Source organism: Cuculus canorus, chromosome 2 (genome assembly GCF_017976375.1).
Source record: "Cuculus canorus isolate bCucCan1 chromosome 2, bCucCan1.pri, whole genome shotgun sequence".
NCBI classification, from domain to species: domain Eukaryota; kingdom Metazoa; phylum Chordata; class Aves; order Cuculiformes; family Cuculidae; genus Cuculus; species Cuculus canorus.
Window position 1 is genome coordinate 154007953 of NC_071402.1, and position 20997 is coordinate 154028949.

At 41.2% G+C, this 20997-nt stretch overlaps 1 protein-coding gene across 2 annotated transcripts; it reads right to left on the bottom strand.

Annotated features, from left to right (window-relative positions):
* Positions 1–136: 136 nt before the first annotated feature.
* Positions 137–15588, bottom strand: NUB1 (negative regulator of ubiquitin like proteins 1). Of its 2 annotated transcripts, none has more exons than XM_054058055.1 (15): positions 15490–15588; positions 11756–11873; positions 11508–11669; positions 10670–10728; positions 10004–10074; positions 8969–9151; positions 7361–7449; positions 5913–6019; positions 4894–5080; positions 4428–4535; positions 4115–4267; positions 3074–3220; positions 2708–2803; positions 1768–1960; positions 137–821 (listed from the first exon to the last, which is right to left on the bottom strand). In XM_054058055.1, exons 2-15 carry the CDS (start codon positions 11870–11872, stop codon positions 658–660), a joined length of 1836 nt encoding a protein of 611 aa, XP_053914030.1. In that variant the 5' UTR covers position 11873; positions 15490–15588; the 3' UTR covers positions 137–657. The 2 variants fall into 2 exon arrangements, with proteins under 2 accessions (XP_053914030.1, XP_053914031.1); XM_054058056.1 differs by lacking the exon at positions 15490–15588 and adding an exon at positions 15336–15444.
* Between the last annotated feature and the right edge of the window lie 5409 nt (positions 15589–20997).

Here is a 20997-nt window from a genome sequence, read left to right on the forward strand (position 1 = left end):
GCTGCTTGGGGAACATGGTTATTTAGATCTAAAAAGGAAACATCACTTCACATGTCATGGGGCACAACAGCCCAGGGCTCTGCTGGGTAGCACCGACTGGTTTACAACCAAAGACTGGAGGACTCTCACCAGCAGCAGAAGCAGCACAGTTACCTTTATTGGCTGTGTCACACCTGCAGGAGTGGCAAGCAGAACACAGTATGAACCCATGCACGACAGATACATAAATGACTCTCAGAAATCTTTCAGAAGAAAAGGAGAACAGTTTGTGAATTGACACCTCTATAACCTCATGAGCTACATTTCTGATTTATAAACTCACTTTTTTTTGTAAAGCTGGTATTTTAAAATGGTATAGAAATGCTGCTTTACTTGAATACTAAGTGAATTAACTTATTTTACAATAAAAATATAGTTTAGTTCTATTAAATTTTCTTCTGAAAATAAATTTCTTCTATTTTTCTGCTATGACAATAAGTTACAATGTATCACAAATGTAGGCTTTAAGCAGATTTATAAATAAGCAGGAATTAAGTGTTCCACCTATCGTTTAACTGAGTACAAGGCATTTAGTAAGAGATAAGCTCAAGGTGCATTTATAATCCAAACTCAATTTGTCAAGGTAAATACATGTAACTGAAGTAGACGTAATGGGATTTAATGCTGTGGTACTTGGATATAGGATAAGTATTCATGAATGATCTGTTCCTCTTCTTCCAGTGTTAAATCCAGATAATCCTCTTCATGTTCAGGAATATCCTCTAAGATTTCATTGACTGCATCCGTCTCCATGTCTTCATCCATTGGTGAACTAGAAGAACCTTCCAATAAAAGCAGCAGCAGTGAATTCACCTCTGAAAGTTGTCAGTGCTCTCCCTCCTCCACTGGCACAACTGCTCTGGGACTGTGAAACTACCCCCCGTTAAATCAGTTCTGTGAAGGATACTGTGAGAAGGCAAGTTTTTCCTGTTGGTTAAAGCTGTAGGAAAACCCTTAGTTGTACAGCAGGGATCACTATGGCTCTGACAATGGGGGAGAAAGAGAGAGAAAATGTGCAAGTTTCCTTTCTGCCAAGCAGCAAGTATCAGTTTACAGTTTTACCACATAAAAGACACGAGGAAGGTGTCTCTGGTCAAATCAGCTGACTGTAGAGCACAGATAAATGGAATAAACTTCCTCGCAGTCAGAACCCAGATATTAGCAAGTCCAAATATCATCCTATCAGTGGCAGGTCCAGGGAAGAGGCTCCAGCAACTCAATACCTGCTCTCTCAAAGAATACTGGCAGGAAGAGGTTGGTGTGTTGTCAAAGAGAACCGACTTGAGTGATTACAATTGAATGGGAGAAGCCAGAGTTGCTTTTGGATTATAGGGAGCTACATGCTCTGCCCTGAGGAAAGGAAGGCACACACCCCCAAGGCTTCCAGCCTTCTGTGCTGAAGCCACAGCCCTCTTAGCAGCAGTCCTGAGTCTCAGTCCTTCCCAAGATGCCTCTGAAAGTCACCTTTTTCTGCTGGGCTGCATCTGCCTCATGCACTGCCTACAGCCAATATGCATTCCCGTGGTCCTATAAGTGGTTGTCAACAACTGCAGGGGCTACAGCTTCCCTGGGAGAATGCCTGCCTTGCCTCTTCCTAAGTCACCCGTAAAAGTAACAGGGGGCATCAGTCAAGGTCTTCTACAAGTACTTAAGCAAAATCACTTAGCAGTTTTGTATAAAAGCCTTCCCCCTTCCCTCTCCTCTGCCTGCGGTACGTGGCGCTCTTACCTGCAGACTCTGTAGGCGAGTCTTTTGATGAAGTTGATTCCTCTGATGGACTGGACCCTTCTGGAGACAGCCGCAGTGATGCGGGAAGAACTCCCCCATAATGAACAAGGATTTGGGAAGCCAAGTGGATGTTGCCTTTAAAGACTTTTAAAGCTTGTTCTGCTGACTCTCGGCTGAAACCCATATATATCAGCTATATGTAGGGGGAAAAAGAAATAAATAAATCTGGAGAAATCCAGCTCATCCAGCTCCAGGGTCTGACAGGAATCTGACTCTGTGTTTGACGGTCATTCCTCTAGTACAGAGGAAAGTGCTGCATGCCAGGAATTCCAGGACACTGACTCTGGTTTACTGGAACAGTTCACAACAGGGCAGTGACCTACTAAAGGAATGGTGATGTTGAGCAGAATCACGAGCCTCTTGTTTAATACCAGACCAATTCTTTTTCTGCTTTTCCAAAGGAAACTTCAAAGCACTCCAGCGTATTGGGAACACGCAATTGCTCTTTACTTTTTCTAGGCAATACAGTTTTCTTGCCTAGCTGACACTAACTACGCAGCCACATTAACTAATGAAGAGCTTTTCAGATGGCTTGTGATGAGACAAATTCCAACTCTTTGGCTTGTGTACTGCGATATTTAGAGACTTTAATACATTTCATATTTGCTGTCTTTTTTGAGCATTAGAGTGCACATGCTTCCCTCTGCATCCATGCATGACAGGTTGGTGTTAAGAGGCAGGAAGGACACATGGATTATATTTTAGCCTGAATCTGACTTCACTGTGAAGAGCAGATGCCAGGCAGTGGAAGTGCAGCAGCTTGAGCAACGTGGGTCAAAGAATATTTGTACAGCTTGGCTTAAGGAAAATCTGGTGTGTTTGAAGGCACAATTCGCATGCAAGACAACTAACTCCTAAGAAAGCAAGAGGTTTAACTTACTTGATCAATACTTCCCTGGGAAACCTGAAACTGGTCCATCGCCATAGGATCATCATCATCATCTTCCAACAATAACTCAGGATTGTCAAGAATAAACTACAATAAATCGGAGAGGGATCAGAATAGCGCAACAGTGATATAATAGTCCTTGGCATGGGTGTGTATTTAGCCCAGTAGTTGATATAAACCAATTTAAACAGTATCCAATTCATGAGGTCAGGAAGTGGAAGTTCAGTTAGGACAGTTCAGAAAAGGTAACTATGAACTAACAAATACTGGCTACGGAAAACAAGAATCTCCTAAACAATAAATAAAAAAAGCTATCAGATTTTTTCTTGTACCGAAGTACTACTGAAGATCACTTACCTTAACAGCTTGGTCCAGGTTTCCTTGTGTATTATGAAGAGCTACTTGAGCAGCTCTCTCCGAGTAGCCCATACTTTTCAAGCTATTTATGTCTTCCCGTCGCTGCCTTCTTTTAGCTCTCTCCTCCCTCCTTATCTGTGCCTTTTCCTGCAAGAACACAGCCATTACAAAGCTAACTTTGCATGGGAATGCTTCAGCTTTCCTCGATGCATATAAAGTTTCTTTGATTTGACTTTGAATCTCTCTCGGAAATGGGATTTATATTTTTTTTTAAATACAGACTGTGCTGCTAGACACCATTCCTAAATAAAGCTAGCGCTGTTGCCATACTTCCGCTCTACAGTCTGCATATCGGATCTTATGCTATCGCAGCTATTATAGGCCCTGTGTGGTAAGCGATAAACCTGTTTGGCAGATGGGCCCGTAGACAAGACTTGCCAAGGACACACAGTCAAGATTGGGCACATAGCCAAGGAGTTCTGTTCAGCCACTTGACTTCACTGTCCACGTTTCACTGCCTGAAGTCTGCACGTGCCATGCCAGCTTATCAAACGTTACTTCAGGTCTGGGTAACACTGCCTTCACTCCAACACAAGAAATCCTACTCTCCTCCTGGATCTTCCAAGTCCAAAGCCATAACACAGTGTAGCTTGATGGTTACTCTCATAGCACTTTGCTATGCAGTCAGTTGTGTTTCAGATCAGCCAAGCTGAGGAGCGACAGCTTGATCATGGTGGTTTTGTTCCTATACGGACACCGCTGAGTAGCAAACACTAGTGCAAAGTCTTCATATGTGCCTCTGTGTTCAACCACAGGTCTTTGGCTCTCTTATCCCATCTGTTCTGGGATAGAGCTTCCCTTGCTGTATTAAGTTTTGGTTTCAAACTTGTAGCAACAGTTACCAAACTGTTAATTATAACAGTGCTGAAGTAGGATAATCAGAGTCCTTAATTTAGCACATTACACTAGTTGCATAAAACACGATCTTATGGACACCCCGACTAATATGATCCTTGATTTAATACTTTCACTGCACCATACCTCTCTCCTGTTGCTGATAAGATTGGCAGCATGCTCCACATTCCCATGGCATGCTCGCAGTGCAAGGCGAGCTTCCTGTTCGGAGAATCCCAGGAGTGACAGGCAATCAACTTTATCAGGATCTATGGAAAGCTCTTCATATAAACGAGATGCCTGTATACAGGAAAACCAAAATGATGCTACTTACACTGTTGCTAACTTACAAACAAACAAAAGTCTCCTTATTTTTCCGAGCAAACAAAGAAGTCCATGACAGACCCCAAATCGAGGAGCTATGTGAACATCTTGGAAGTTTTACTTAATGATGTCTTACCTTCTGAATATACTCAGCAGCCTCCTTTTCTCTGCCACTGTGATAGTGTCCTATCCCTTGAAGGAGGTAAAGCCGTAGAAATAAAACCTTCTCACGACCGTAGCTTCCCTAAAGAATTGTTTAAACATGGGGTGGGGGGTGGGAGCATATGGTACAACATCAATTCATTATCAACAGAACACTTTACACATTTAATGAAGACACAGTCACTAAGATGTGACATTTAGTATGCAGATAAAGTATTGCATCTGAACACAGATGATGCCTATGCATATGAACACATGCTTGCCATGACCTTTTTGTTAGGTTCAAAGCTTTCATCAGGCTGACAATTACACAACTACATTACAAGCCAAGGAAGTACAAGAAAACTTTAAACTTCTAAGTCAGTCTTATAATACTTGAACAATAACTGAATACAGGTAGGGAAAAACTAGCCACCCTAATTAAATCAAAACTGTCATACTTTGATATCAATAAGCCTTTCATGGTTCTCCCCATAGCACCTCTGGAAGCATCTCTGTGCTGTGGACAGCTTTTTCTCTGCATCATCCAGGCAGTCCAGCTGTTCCAGACGGAAGTAGCACCACACTATATCCAGCTGTAGTACTGCGTAATTATCAACGGTATTGAGCAGTTCTGTGCTACACTCACTGGAAAGTAAAACAAGGGCTTTGTTTTTTTTTGAAGAGGGGGTTTATTTTATCCAAACTTTAACACTAATAAAACATGCATACTCACATGTTTGAAAAAGCACACACTTCCTATTTGAGATAGCAAACTAAGGCCAGTGGAACTTCAATAAAGCACTGATCTCCCATCATATTTACTAATACACAGGACACTAATAGTAACACTACATCCATAAAAGTTACAGTAGTCACAACTCATTTTGCTACTATTTGAGATGGCAACTCTTCAAAAGCAGAAGTGAGTTAAAACCTCTGTAATCTTTGAGAGAACAGAGAAAGAGTCTTCCCCAGCGCACATGAACATGCCTAGTCCTATGCCAGTCTCCTTGCACGTGCACACAGATGAGAAACAGATGGGGACAATTTTACTTTTGGAGACCTCAAAAGAACAATTTAGAGCTTGGACTGCTGACAGGAAGCTATTTACCCTCAGAAACCCTGGTATGGTTACTGACCTCAGCTCCACCTTTTGCAAGATATTACTTCCCAGGAGCAACTGCAAGAGTATCTGTAACTGTCTCTCAAGCTATGAATGCTGACAGTTTCTGTTTATGCTGATATGAAGATTAAGTTGCCCCTTGGCGGTATCTGTTTCAGTTGTTCTACATGACGCTGCCTGTCACTACAAGTCAGGGCTTTTGTCTGTGCTTTCCCATCTGCAGAGGGGGCGTGAAGCAATCCTGGGCAAAGCAGGCCTCGATTTACAAGCAAAGCCAGAGCTAACAGTGTTCCTGTTTTGGAATAGGAGCTGACACTAAAGGAAAGAGACATGAGAACTCAAAAAGGTTCTTACCAGAAGTGTTTATCAGCATCCAACAAATATGGCAGTGCTATTTCATATTCTTTCTTCTTCATTAATGCTCTGCCCTTTTCATGACAACCCATTGCCAGCACAAGTGCCTACAAAAAGATGGGAGACCATTTTTTTGCACCTCTCCAGTCCACTTTCAAAACAAAAAAGAAATATCTAGGTAATCTGTTAGAGCCCTTGTTCTTCCTAGAAATACACCACTGTATCAGTTCTGTAAGAGCAGTACTATTTCACATCACTCATACTTTTCTCCCATGTGCTAATGTTAGATATTTTCTAATTAAAAGCAATGAATGTCACTGACACAGGAAACGTTGCACCAAGTTTATTTTAAGAGTGCAACCCTAGACAGGTTTTCAATGATGAGTGATAAAAAGCTAAGCGTTTTTCTGGATGCTACACTTCTTAACAGTATCAAATTTGTTCTGCTTTACTATTACAATTATCTTGTAAAACCTAACGACTCACCTCCTCAGAACTGAAAATTAAATTTTGAATGTGCCAGTAAAACACACTAGTTCCTGCACTATGACAAGCAGAAATGTAAACAATATTTCAGGATACAAACAACCTGCAATATTTCTTCTCAACCATGTTCAATACTGATGAAATCTTATGCACTTGAACATTTGATGCTTTAACTCTTTGGGTGAATTACCGCTTTCGGCACTTTATCAGAACAGTATGTGTTGTGAGAATGCACAGTTGTTATTCCAGTCATCCAGAAACTCCACATGTCACTCATAAGAGGTGATAGCAGCAGTTAGCATGTGTTGGGACCTATTAATTTCTTCCAAAGTTGTTGTTACTATTGTTACTGGGTGTAATTCCAAATATTTGCAAAAATTTTTATTTATCTTCAGAAAATCCAGCAATCTTAAAAGACTGCATCTATCACTATTCTTCCGCTTCAGCAGCAAACATCAGGTATGTCATTCCCACTGCAATTCATTCCATGCACCCGACCAAAGATATTTTCATTTGAGAATGTGGAACTTTAAGTGCAGAACAGATTTAAATTTTGGAGAGGTTACAGTACAAAATATTTCAAAACTATTTTGGATATCCAATTTTGAGAGACTCATCAAGTTTCCACCTGAAACTGAGGCCTAACAAACACGTTATTTTCATGTCATTCCAGGGCACCCAAAATTTAAAGTAGGTGCTATGATATAACAAAGTTAAAGCCCATCTTAAAACACAAAAATTAAACATGGACAGCACAGGGATTAGTGCAAGATTAGATCTGCAATTAGATCAGCAGTCGCAGGTCTCTCCCTTCTGACTGAAGTATTCCCAATTGTAGAGTTTCACTTCAATTTTATTTCAAAATTATTTCTATTAATCAAACATCTGCTGGACTTGGGGTTAAAACTTCACAAGTCAAGATTTAAAAAGCAATCTTAGTTGTGTCGCATAATTTTACCTACTTTTTTGGCTTGAGGAGGAATCTCAATTGACCTTCCAGTCTGATTGGCTATATCTAGGTATGGAACAGAATCTGGATCCAAGTACTCCTCTGAAAGACAAGAAAAAGCAGTTCAAACTACAAGTACCACCTTCAACAGAATAACTCACTGACATTACTTAAGTCACCAAAGTACACTGTTAAATACAAAAGCAAGCAAACAAAAAAAATCAGAATTACATATAAAGACTGCACATGTGAGTTTTTCAGACATGCCTACCAACAACGGTCCTGATGACAAAAACATTAGGAAATTTTAGAAAGGTCATTAAGGAAAAGGCCCCGTTTATCCAGAAATTCAGACACAACACTAAAAGTTACACAAGTTGTATAGAGCTTTTTGCAGAAGACAGAACACCTACATTTTACATGATGTAACATCTGAAATGTTTTGTCAAATAAAGCATAGAATATAAAAAAAAAAAATCGCACAACTTAGCACAGCTGAAAAACTGAAAAAGTTTAAAGCTCAGTATTTTCCTGTTCCCCACCTCTTTAATGACTATAACCAAACCACCAAATTTTGGTTTCACTTCCATCCGATTTAAAATTAAAAGGTGCTTTTCTTGTAAACAAAAAGACAATTAAGCAGAAGTTTGCCAAGATTAAAAGCTTCTGCCCTGCAGTTTTTCTCAGATGAAACAAAAGGGTTGTTAAATTTCTTCTACACTTCATGCCCACCTTTCAGCCTGTGTGTCCATTATGGACTCCATGCTATATTTTGGCACAGTGCTATAGCCCACAGCCCTACAGAGGCTGTACACAGGATTCAATGCATGGAGTCTAAATTACTCCTTAAATCCATAAAAGGAATCACTTCATTAATCTGTTCAAAATCTGATACTATAGTAAGAAACAGGCTGTCACTGACGATTAAAAGAAGCTTTGTTCAGGTATTTTTGCATTTAGCAGGAATTCATTAAATACTCAGTTTCACAGTTCATTGTTTGTGGATTTTTGAAGCAATAAAATCTGTACAGAAGTGATTTAAACTCACCACCTAGCAATGCTACTCACAAATAAAACCTCATTTTGAAAAATTATTACTGTTGAGCTCGCTATATCCCTTTAACTTAATCCACGGTTGCCAGCAATCAACATCAAATGCAATGAGAACAGAACAGCCGTGATATAGATTAGATGAGAATGACAACTGATCTGTTCTGAACAATGAAACCATGGTTACGCACAGCTGTATCCAAGGTAAACCACAATGTGTAATAACATATAACACATTATTCCTCAATGCTTGTGTCTACAATAAATTTAAAGCCTGTTCTTAAGAGTTATCAGTTCCTTAACTGTCACATGTCAAATAACAAAAATTGATTCATATTATATCCTTCTCAAAACATCGAAAGCTTTCTAGCATTCCAGTTGCATAAGACGAGTTATAGTACAAGAGTTTTAGTCAACTTAAAATCCAGTTTTCCACCTAGAAAAGTATAACTGAAATCCAGTCACGCTACAGACTCTCGTATATCAATAGTACACCAATAAGATAATTTTTGATACTGAAGAGTTAGTGAACACTCAATACCCACTCACCCCCAACCCTCCCAACCCTTACCTCTCTCTGCTAGAATTTCCAAACCCTTCTTAGCTCTTTGCATCTTGTCATTTATTTCTTTTTCTTTCTTGCATTTAAGTTCTTCTTCCTGAACTTTTCTTTTCGTTTCCTCATCACTCTGATCCAGCTGAAGTACCATCACTTTTGCATTGTGTGTTACACCCTGGTCCTGAAGGGTTTTGCCTGCAGAATAGAACACGATGACTGCAATCCAAATACTCCATTTGCGGAGAAAGACAGTTCTACATTTACTGCCATTGGGGGGGACACCACCCACAAACAACAACCTGAACAGCCCCTTGCCTTACCCGTACTGTACTGAAGAACTACAGTAATTACTAGACTCAAACAAAACCTCTAACATTCGGCAGAAACTCAGAAATTAAGAATCAGACTTGCATCTCAAAGGGTTTTTTTAAATGACTGGCATGCTGCTTTGCTTATTTTTTTCAAAACGTTCATAAAAAATACAACTGAGTTGTTTCTATTTCATTTAATTGATCACCAAGTAAACCTTGGAACAACAACATGTTCATGATCATACACCATAACAGTAACAGGACAGAGAAACTGGAATTTGGATGCAAGTTCCTGTTGTCAATTCCATGGCTCTAATTCTGACATATTCTAAAGAAAATTAACATCAGATGCCTTAGCCGTCAATCAGGAGAAGGCTTTTGTCATCGCTTCCCACAATATGTCTGCCAAGTTGAACAAGTATAAAACCAATTTTTGAATGTGCTGTTGTACAATACTAGTTTTGAGGAAATTTAGGGTTTCCTCTTAAACATGAATTTCAGTGTTTCAACACTGGAAAAATGCATTTTCAACATTTATGATTGAATTCCTATAATCCTTCTAATTCCATCTAAGAATTTTGATCATTATAATTTCTTACATTTCTTGTAAAGTAGAACATGACAAATAAAACTGCCATTCCTTAGGAATTTCTGAAATTAACAGTTGCAATTTTTCTTCTGATAACCAGTAAACTAGAAAATTCAAGTAAATGTATACTTAACTAGAGATACATACCCAGGTCAAGCTGCTTCTTATTTATGATTATTTTGATAGCATTTTCTTTTAATTCATGTTCCTGTGCTATCCTGTTAAATAAATAATGTCATTCATGAATATAAATTGGCAGGGCTATGCAATATTTCCATTAGGTTAGCAATAAAACTTAAAAATGAGTATGCTCATTAACTGGCTCAAAACTTTTGCAATGAAAGGCTGTTAGAAGTAAAATAACATCACCAGAAAGCTTTGTATACTATGTAGGGAAAACATGGGATACACAAAAGGGGAAAGAAAAAAAAAAAAGAGACAGAAAGGAATCTGATTTTATTAGGCTTAAAACCACAAAAGGAAGAGAAGCTAATGTTCACTGCCCAGAAGACCTGCCTCGTTACAGATTTAGAACACTGACCACTAGTACCTCCTCAGGTACTTGCTGGTGAGTTACAGAGCTATCTTCTTCCACAGCTGCAACTTTCCTGTTTTCTATCTTTTAAAAAACCAGCTTCTTACATGAAGAACGGCCCTTCAGGGATACTGGACATCCTACTCAGACATACTGAATAAACACATGTGCTAAGAGAAAACTTAAATCAAACAAATAGTGCTCTGCGTGTCTTTGCTTTAGTACTGTGTAAGAGTGTGTTGTCTCATTAGAAAAGAGCCAAGGGTGATTATACTTACTGTGATCTGAGCTCCTTGCCTGTGATGAACAGGCTAGTTTCCAGTGGGATTTTTCTGCTCTGTAGTAATTACATTGGATGAGGGAAAGGAAGGAAAAAAGTATGATATCAAGATACGTTGGACATTTTCTTTATTAATTGTTTTATAACAATTACAATTCCTTTTTTAAATAATAACTCTGTTAACAGGGTTATGGTTGGGCATACATATCAGTAATTTCCAGGCAGGGAGTCTTGTACTTACTATTTAGTGTCAAAAATAAGCATTGTAACAGTAGAAGATTCAGAATTAGATAAATCTAAATTCAGAACCAAACAATTTAAACTGACTAATTTAATTATGCACTTCCAATCTTAACTCTGCTTTGTAATTACGCCACTCACCTGTGACTGGCTAAGTTATGATTAATTCCTATTAGTATCTCTGGTCCCAGATTAGAAAAACTGGGATTTTAAATTAATTAATTCCCCTATGCACAGTAGTATTATAAAGAAGAATTATGAAACTGTTTGTTTCAACTGCATGGCAATGATTTAACACTCGCTACCCTTTGGTTCACCATATATGCTGATAATTATTTTTCACTACAGGAGAGAGATGGTGACAAACTTTCCTGATAGCATATTCTTTTGTGACGATATTCCTGCATATCTGAGAAACTGAAACACACCTATATAACTTCTTCCCCCCCCCATATTTTATATGCCTAACATAGATATCTCATATAAAACGCTGAAAAAGTTGAGAAGGGAAAATATTTGCATTAGATACATATCAAAAACTCAAAAGGCCATCAAAGTAAAGCTACTTATCCCGACTTCTCTGCAGTGCCACTTACTTTTCTACGAGGCAGATATATATCAAGTCTCGCAATCCCAGTTACTTTAAAATTTTCATTTCCTGTTCCACGCTCAATTGCTTTGCACCGTATTTCTTCAAGCATATTCTCGGTATCATTCTCATTGATATTCAGCTTGGATGAATATTTTTGTACAAGCTCCTAAGAAAAAAGCAAGAAAAATTGGGAAAATGCACCAGCAGTATGACATGGAAGATGCATGACATCAACTCAGAGAGAATATTTACCTTCATCTCTTTACCAGCTTCTTTCTTTTCATTTGTATATGGCAGTTTCCATAGCTGAATTTTGTCCTCTCTTAAGCAACTTGTCAGTTTTGCTATTAAATACTTCCTTTGAGCCATTCTGTCAAAACAAAAGCACAATTGGAAAAGACATAGTCAATCTTTTAATATAGCTTTCTTCTACCAAGATATTGTATTTTTTCAAGAAGTCCAAGTGACATTTCAGAATTCTGCAAAACAGTTGAGTATAAAATACATTCCATGCATTTTGGTGGGAAGGAGAACCGGAGTCTAAACCATTACAAAAAATTGGAAAGGAGGTGATAATTCAGAAGTTCCCCAAGTTGTACCCTGCCAATTCAATACAAATCAAGTCTCTTCCTAACCCTACATGTAAGCTGGAATTGCAGAAGGTGCCAATTCATCAAAACCCATGATTCAATTATTCTGCCCTGCCCAGGTCTGCTCGATTCAACACACCCTCAACAACATCTTGCTGTACCTCTGCCTGCCTGCTTCTCCTACTTTCCTACTTTAACAGACTTTCCACATAGTTGAACATGAATTACGGCTCTCTTTGGGAGTACAGAAAAGAAGGATCAGGAGGGAATATCTCAGAACCACACACTCCACCACGACAAGTCCATAAGGTAAAGCTGACAGCCCTCCAGCAAAGCGAAATCAGTGAGAGTGCAGAGAGCCAAGACAGACACGAACTATGTCTCTGCTCTCTGATCTTAATCATTTGTCAAGTAATAGTATCATAAAATGGCATTGTAAAATACTGGTTTCACAAAGATGGAACAGCAGTCCAAGAGATGCTGTTCCAACTGCAAATGTAAAACAGGCACATCGGTCACAAGAAACAAAGTGCAGAGGCTGAGATCAGAGATGGCATGTACTGTAAACATGCACCAGGCATTAAAGTACCCATCACTGAGGAGATGACAGTTTGCTGAAGAGATCCACTCCCTGGCTTACAGGTAAGGCTTTAGGTGGAATTCATCACCACAAGTCATTATTCATCTCAGAGAAATCAGTAACCTCTGAGTGAATCAGCATTTCCCTGAAACAAACCCCAAGAAATGGGGAATGCAGAGAGGGCAAGGAAAGGTGGGCGCAGACCTCAACAGAAAAAAAAACCCCAAAGAAAATCTAGGCATATGTTAAAGCATGGGAGACTTTAGGCTCTTGGACACCATAATTCATCTGGAAGATGTCCTTTGATTTATATAGGAAAGCATTTAAAACATCAGCACATATGCACTAAGGTTGGCACTGAAATTCGATTAATCAGTTTCACTTTTCCTTCAGAGTGGTTTCCTTTTCTCATGAATGTTTATTAGCACATAGCTCTCAGGAGAAAAGGGGACAGAAAAGAAGAATCAAACATTTCTATCCGTTTTCCTAGTCTCAAAGACTGTTCCTTGCTTGGAAAAACACTATTTGATAGCAAAAATCACACAGGCAAACATCCAATATGTGGCAAGTTTACTGGTTAACTTTACCTCAACTTCAGCTTTAGCAAGCTACAAAGAATCTTTGAATGCTGCAAAGACAAGTCTCTTCTAAAGCGGAGTCAGAAGGATTAACTGAGCAAGCAGACAGTTTAACAGCCCTTCTAGTTTGATTGCTATAGTTTGCATAGCATCTGTCCAAACTAAGAGAGACAACCACACATTCTTTTTCTTGTGGTATGATTATGATGCTATTATTTTAGGGCCAAGGCAAAACACAGCATTTACAAAACAGAACATCCTCAAGCAACAAACATCCTCAGTTTTCGAAAGATTCTGTTGAAATTATTAATGCAGCTTTCCCCATTTCCTAAAACATGCCAGGCAACTCTCATGAACAACCTGTAACCGTCATTTTCCCACTTCTAGGTTACACCAGAAACAGAAAATACCATTTAAGACTTATTCTTTCCAACCCTGTATTTAAAAAAAACCCTAGATTTTGCTTTCACAAACATAAAAGTCAACATTTTATATGTAACACTTCTAACATTTATCATAAATTCCTATTTCACCATAATTAAATTGCAAGAGAATCATTAGCAAAAAAATTTACAACTTTTCCACCAGCTAACACGACAAGTGCTCCTGACACAATTTCACTTTCAGTAAGAGTTTAAATGGACTTTCCCAAAACTAATTTGGGTAAACAGGGAAATTTCCCAAAGGCCATTTTGAAAGCAAGACTTGCGGTTTTATAACTAAGATATCATTAGCTAAGCCAGTTAGTCTAATATATATGACAAAGAAACACAGAATGGTTTGGGTTGGAAAGGACCTTAAACATAATAGAATCATAGAATGGTATGGGTTAAGGGATCTTAAAGATCATCCAGTTCCAGCTCCCCTGCCATGGACAGGGACACCTCCCACTAGACCATGCTGCTCAAGGCCTCATCCAGCCTGGCCTCAAACACTTTCAGGGATGGGGCAACTTGTGCCAGTGCTTCACCACCTGTATCATGAAGAATTTCTTCTTGAAGACTAATCTAAATCTTCCCCCTTCCAATTTAAAGCCATTCCTCCTTGTCCTATCACTACACGCCCTTGTAAAAAGTTCCTCCCCATCTTTCTTGTATGCCCCCTTCAGGTACTAGAAGATTGCTATAAGGTTCCAACCCCAAACAATCACAGTAATAAGGTGCAAAAGCCAGATTTTTGAGGGAAGAACAGAGGATTCCAAGAATGGGTTTACTAATAAAGCAGTACACATTCAATTTTTCCTAAGAAAAAGGAAGAAAGCTGCCCGGTGCAGCTATAATCCCTCCCTTCATGCCATAAGAAGGGGGAAGGAGACTGCAACAGCATCCCAGGACCTAGAACCTGGAGGAAAGGATGGGAATCCCAGTGATATCTAAACTGCCAGCAAATAAACTATCTAAGATTCATTTTGTGGTTTTAGAAAGCAAGCAACATGAGGGACTGACCCCTAACAATCATGTGCAACTAAAGAAGAACTGGTTACAGAATGTTTCCTGTTGCATGTATACATATAACTTTCCCCATAAATCTTATGCATATTCCATTACCTTCCAATGACTAATTTTATTATGAACTTCACAACAGTCAAACCTCTTCCTAATCTGAAGCTTTGGAGCCAGTTCTGCCTGACCTTGCATTTGAGACAGGGAAACACTGCAAACGGAGTGATTAAAGAAGAAGAGACATCTGTTCAGCACAGATCATACTTTACACAAGACGTTACCATCTCCAAAAAACGAACAGTGTCTGGAAAATCACTGTTTGAAAGAAAACATGCTATCAGAGGGACATTCTGCCTAACTTAAAAAAACCCACAACAATTACTTAGATGAAACTTTACTTTAGCTTAAATCAAAAATATTCCACTTCCTGTAATAGTAACTAGTTCTCATACCACCAGTGGCAGCCTGGGGCGCCCCCAAGCCTCCCCATGGCCCACCCCACCCCGGCAGGGCCGACACCACCAGGTACCGGTGTCCCCAGGGGGGGATTTTAAACACGGCTACGCAGCTGCCGCCGTATCTCCGCGCCTCGGGCACGGGGCAAGCCGAGAGGAGCCTCGGCTGCTCGGGGAGGGAACCCACCTGCGGGCCCAACCCTGCGGGAAGCCCTGAGGCCGCCGCCCCAGGCCCGGCGGCCTAACTGAGGCGAACACAGGGGGCGGGGCCTGGTCTCGCACCGCCCTCCCCCCCGTGGCCGTTGTTCGAGGCCACGCCCCCTCCGCGCGCCCCCCTTTACCTGCACGGGGCCGCTCGCCGGGCTGCGGTGGATGGGACTGTGTGACGTCAGGCCGGCCGCTCGGCGTCTGGGCAGAGGCGGGTTCCTACGGAAAGTCGGAAGGCTCAAGGCGCGAAGTGGGGGGTGTGGTCACGTGGGTGAAGCCACGGTGCCGCCGCCATGTTGGCGCCCTGCCCTCACTGGGAGGCGTGGGGTGTGGAATGGCAGAATGGTTTGGGTCGGAGTGGACTTTGACAGGTCATCTGGTCCAACCCCGCCTGTAGGAGCAGGGACATCTTAGCCTTGAGAAAAGGCGGCTGAGGGGAGGCCTTATCGCTCTCTACATCTACCTGAAAGGAGGTTGTAGAGAGGAGGGCCCTGGCCTCTTTTCCCAAGCGGCAGGTGATAGGGCAAGGGGGAATGGCCTCAAGCTCTGCCAGACTGGATATCAGGAAAAAAAAAAATTAAAAAAAAAAAGGGTCATTGGGCACTGGCAGAGGCTGCCCAGGGAGATGGTTGAGTCACCATCCATGGAGGTATTTAAAAGATGGATAGATGTGCTCAGGGACGTGGTTTAGTGGCAGATAGGAATGGTTGGACTCGATGATCCAAGAGGTCTTTTCCAACCTGGTGATGCTATGATTCTATGATCTTCCACTGGATCAGGTTGTCAGAGCCCTATCCAACCTGATCTTGAATGTTTCCAGTGCTGGGGCATGCACTCTCTTCCTGGGCAGCCTGTGTTTCACCACCCTCATTGTGAAAGAATTCTTCCTTATTGCCAGTCTAAATGTCTCTTCTTTTAGTTTAAAATTATTACTCCTCATCCTATCCCTGCATTCCCTGTTAAAGAGACCCTCCCCAGCATTCCTGTGGGCCCCCTTGTACTGAAGTACTGAAGGCTCCCTGAAGCCTTCTCCAGGCTGAACAACCTCAACACTCAGCCTGTCCTCATGGCAGAGGTGCTCCAGCCCTCTGATCATCTTTGTGGCCTCCTCTGGACTCACTCTGACAGATCCATGTCCTTCCTGTGCTGAGGGCTCCAGAACTGAACGCAGGACTCCAGGTGGAGTCTCAGAGTAGTGGGGCAGAATCCCCTCCCTCGCTTTGCTGGCCATGCTTCTTTTGATGCAGCCCAGGATATGGTTGGCTTTCTCGGCTGCGAGCACACATTGTTGACTCATATCCAGCTTTACCTCCAAGTCCTCCTCTGCAGGGCTGCTCTCAATCACATCGTCCCTCAGCCTGTATTGAAACTGATTGCACTGACCCACGTGTAGAATCACAGAATCATTAACACTGGAAAAGACCTCTAAGAATAAGCCCAAACATCAGCCCAACACCACTGTGCCTACTAAACCATGTCCTGAAGTGCCACATCTACACAGTTTTTGAACACCTCCAGGGACGGTGATTCCATCATTTCCCTGGGCAGTCTGTTCCAATGCTTCACCACTTTTTCAGAAAAGTAATTTTTCCTAATATCTAATCTAATCTTCACCTTGGTGGCAGGTGGCTGCTATCCCTATAACCCAGCTGGGTTTACTTGTCACCTGGCAGAGGGTGGAGAGGATCCCCAAAGTGCTTGGCTGCCTGAGTGAGGCTTCTCTCCATAATGAGATGGTGCCTGGAGGAGACTGAGAGCTCTGCAGCCAGAGCTGCACCTTGTCATTTGGGAGGCAAAAGGGACTGAAATTCCCATCAGTGCTTAGAAGGACTTTTTGTTTCCCAAAAGGCTGAGATACTGTGAAGATGCCAGGGAGAATCAATGTGTGGGGTTTTTGCTGTGGTGTTTGAGTGCAGTGGTGTTCTGGGTGAGCTTTGGTGGGTGGGCTTATATTTCCCTTTCAGAGGTGGTTGGCAGGTTCTTGCCTGGTTGTCAGGCTCTTAAATGTTAACCCGGGTTCAGAGACTGGGCTGGAAGAATACACGGTATGTAGGGGGGAGATCGGGTACTAACCACTACCTCAATCTGAGGTGCTGCAGGGTTGTCATTTCCAGCCCCCATAGTGCCCTAGAGCAGGGCAGGACACGTGTCTCCACAGACATTTGGCTGTACAATGTAGGCTACCCAGTGCTGTATTTGTATGTGAGGCCCTCAAAGGGTTGAGTGTTGTTCCTGGAATCTTTTTGGTGCCTGTAAAAGACATAAGTGTTCTTCTAATGGGTTACACCAGAAATAATTAACTCATGTGGATTAATTCTTTCATGTAACAGCTGTCCCAGCAGCAAAGAAATTTTGTTCTAAGTGCTTTCATGTATGATTGAAATCATTGCACCAGTTATTCCCAAATAGGTGGGCCTGCAGGACTGTCATGTAATCATAGAAACATTAAGGTTGGAATAGACCTCTAAGATCATTCAGTCCAACTGTCAGCCCAATGCTATCATGCCTACTAAATCATTTCCCAAGTGCCACGTCTGCAAGTTTTTTGAACACCACCCTTATGTGAAACATTTTCTTCAGGTAGTTGTGCAGACTCAGTGGCGGTGCTGCATACTGCAGCTTTTGAACTGGGAACCTCACCAGCATCATGAGCTTGTGAACAGGACAGTGAACTAGAATTTCAGGATTCTAGGCTCTCCGAGGTGCATAAATCAGTTAAGTTTGCCTACTAATAAAATAGAGTAAACTTTCTTTTATGTCAGTCTGGAATGGAATGCTTGAAACATAGCTAAAGCTATGGTAACAGAGTGATGAAAGCTGCGGTTCCGTGGTCTCCAAACATGAAGAAGTTAACAGTAAAGTGTTTTGAAAATCAGGTGCACTTGAGAACTAGGACTTTATATATTTGAAGTTTTCCATTTTTTATCATGTTTCCCTCTTTCATTTTTACTACAGCTGCTTTAGGGAAAAAATAATTTTCTCATTAGATGATGTGCCTGTGTAATATTGCAGTCTCTTGAAATGTAATTCTAGTAACTTTTCTCATAACTAAAACTAATCCACTAACAAATAAAAGTATTTAAACTGTTCTTCTGTAATGTCCTGGGGACATTTAATGTCTTTTCTAGATAAATTCCAGTCAGTACAAAGCACAATAATGCGCTAGAGATGCCTCAGGAAAGGACAAAGTATGAAAGTTCTTACAATGGAGTTAGTTCATGCATAAACCTGCACTAAGTTTTAAATCAAGGTTTTCAAGGTCTGTGTTTAATTAAGATAAGTAAGTCAAAGCACTTTGCAATCAATTTAAAAGCATTTGCAGAAAATGATATCACTAATTTAGTTCAAAAGGGTTTATAGAGTAGGTAAGTGCCTAGATAAGGTTATAAGCTTTCTGTGATACTGATTTGAAAGTTGCAATTGCATTTGCTGACATTTTCTCAAGTTGCAAATTTTCTCTTATTGCAAGAATCTAGGCAAAAAGATCTTGAATTAAATTTTGAATAGTTATAATAGTGGCCTCTTGCTAACATAGTATTTTTCTTTCAGTTATTCCTTTAGCTTTATGTGGTCTACAGACTTGGAGATATAACAAAAATAACACTCCAATGTAATGATAGGCAGCAGTACAAATCAGTATAATCTTTAATCAGCAAGACAAGCAAATAGAAAGCTAATGCATACCACATACATAAAAAAGAACCATTGTCCTTTGATGCTTCCCTCCAGGTAGTTTCTTGTTTCATGTGGGCTGGTTGTTATCTAGCATTTTCTCCCTATTGTACCGATACCTATTATGCATATCTGTGTTTTATCTTTTTTTTTTTTTTTTCTTTCTAATCTTTCTTTAAATGCTGTAATCACTGTGAAGAAAAACAAGGAAAAAAGTAGCTATGATTCTTTACTAAAGTCTCATGCCTACCCAGAAGCAGAAATTAGCATCTGAGGTAGAAACTGCTCTGGGCAGGCCAGTTAGTTGAAAACACTTGAAGACGTAAGACGAATGCCTCTTGCCAAATCTGTCTTCATTCTGCTGCTTTTCATAGAATCATAGAATGGCTTCGGTTGGAAGGGACCTTAAAGATCATCCAGTTCCAACCCCCCTGCCATGGCCAGGGACATCTTCTGCTGGATCGGGTTGCTCAAAGCCTCAGCCAGCCTGGCCACAAACACCTCAGGGATGGGGCATCCACAACTTCTCTGGGCAACCTGTTCCAGTGCATCACCATCCTCAGAGTAAAAATATTTCTTCCTAATATTTAACCTGAATCTCCCTTCTTTCAGCTTAAAACTGTCCCCATTCCCCCTATGCCCGCCCTCCCTGATGAAGAGCCCCCTTCCCAGCTTTCCTGGAGGCCCCCTTAAAGTACTGGAAGGCTGCTATAAGGTCTTCCTGGAGTCTTCTGTTCCCTAGGCTAAACAACCCCAACTCTGTCAGCCTGTCCTCCTATGGGAGGTGCTCCAGCCCTCTGATGATCTTTGTGGCCTTCTCTGGACTCACTGTAACATAACCATGTCCTTCCTGTGCCGAGGACTCCAGCACTGAACGCAGTATTCCAGATGACATCTGTCAAGAGCAGAGTAGAGGGGTAGAATCCCCTCCCTCGCCCTGCTGGTCACGCTTCTGATGCAGCCCAGGATATGGTTGGCTTCCTGGGCTGCAAGCACACATTGCAAGCTCACGCTCAGCTTCTCAGCCACCAGTGCCCCAAAGTCCTTCTTTTCAGGGCTGCTCTCAATCCATTCTCCACTTAGCCGGTATTCATACTTGAGATTGTCCCAACCCGGGTGCAGGACCTTGCACTTGGCCGTTTTGAACTTCACTAGGTTCGCACAGGCCCACCTCTCAAGCCCATCAAGATCCCTGTGCATGGCATCCGTTTAAGTGAGGATGAGTGGAAAATTCTTCAGGAATTACTGTGATGTACTCATTGCTGTTGGTAATGACTGGTGCTTTTGAGCACTGTCTTAAGGATTTTAACTTAGGGGACAGGTTCCTGTCTACATGCTGGTGGTGAGATGCTACAAAGTTTGAGCCTAAGACTGTTGAGTGGCATCAAGAAAATGACATTTGGTTGATGGGAGTGAAATAGCATTATATTCCATGATATTTTTTCTATTTCTGTGGACTTAACTGGGATACACTTAGAAATGTGAATCTTCTGCAGTGGAAGACTAGGCTCTGCAGGTATGTGCAAACATCTCCCAAGTGTAACATCCTCCCTCAAACAAAACAGAAGTCAGTGGCATTATATGAATGATTAATGGTTTGAAGTTGTGTGGGATGCAAAGAAAATGGTATTTTCTCTTAGAAAGAGATAACATTGCTATCTCTCTGACAATAGGATTTTATTTGCACATTGGCATTAACTGTTTGTAAGATATCTTATGAGGGGATGGTTTCTCATTCTTGCTGAGAAGAGGGAGGACATAAACCACAGCTGAGCATCTTTGGCAGCTTTTTGCTCACTTTTTTTGTGTGTGGTGGTAACTGGGGATGTGTGCTTGCAGACTGTCTGCAGGGATCATGAAGGGCTTTCTGAGCCATCCACCTGATCCTCATTTTGCTGTCCTACTAGGGCTCAGATAGATATGGAATGGGTTAGAAGAGCCAGTGGCTGCCAGGTGTATAGCTTGAGATT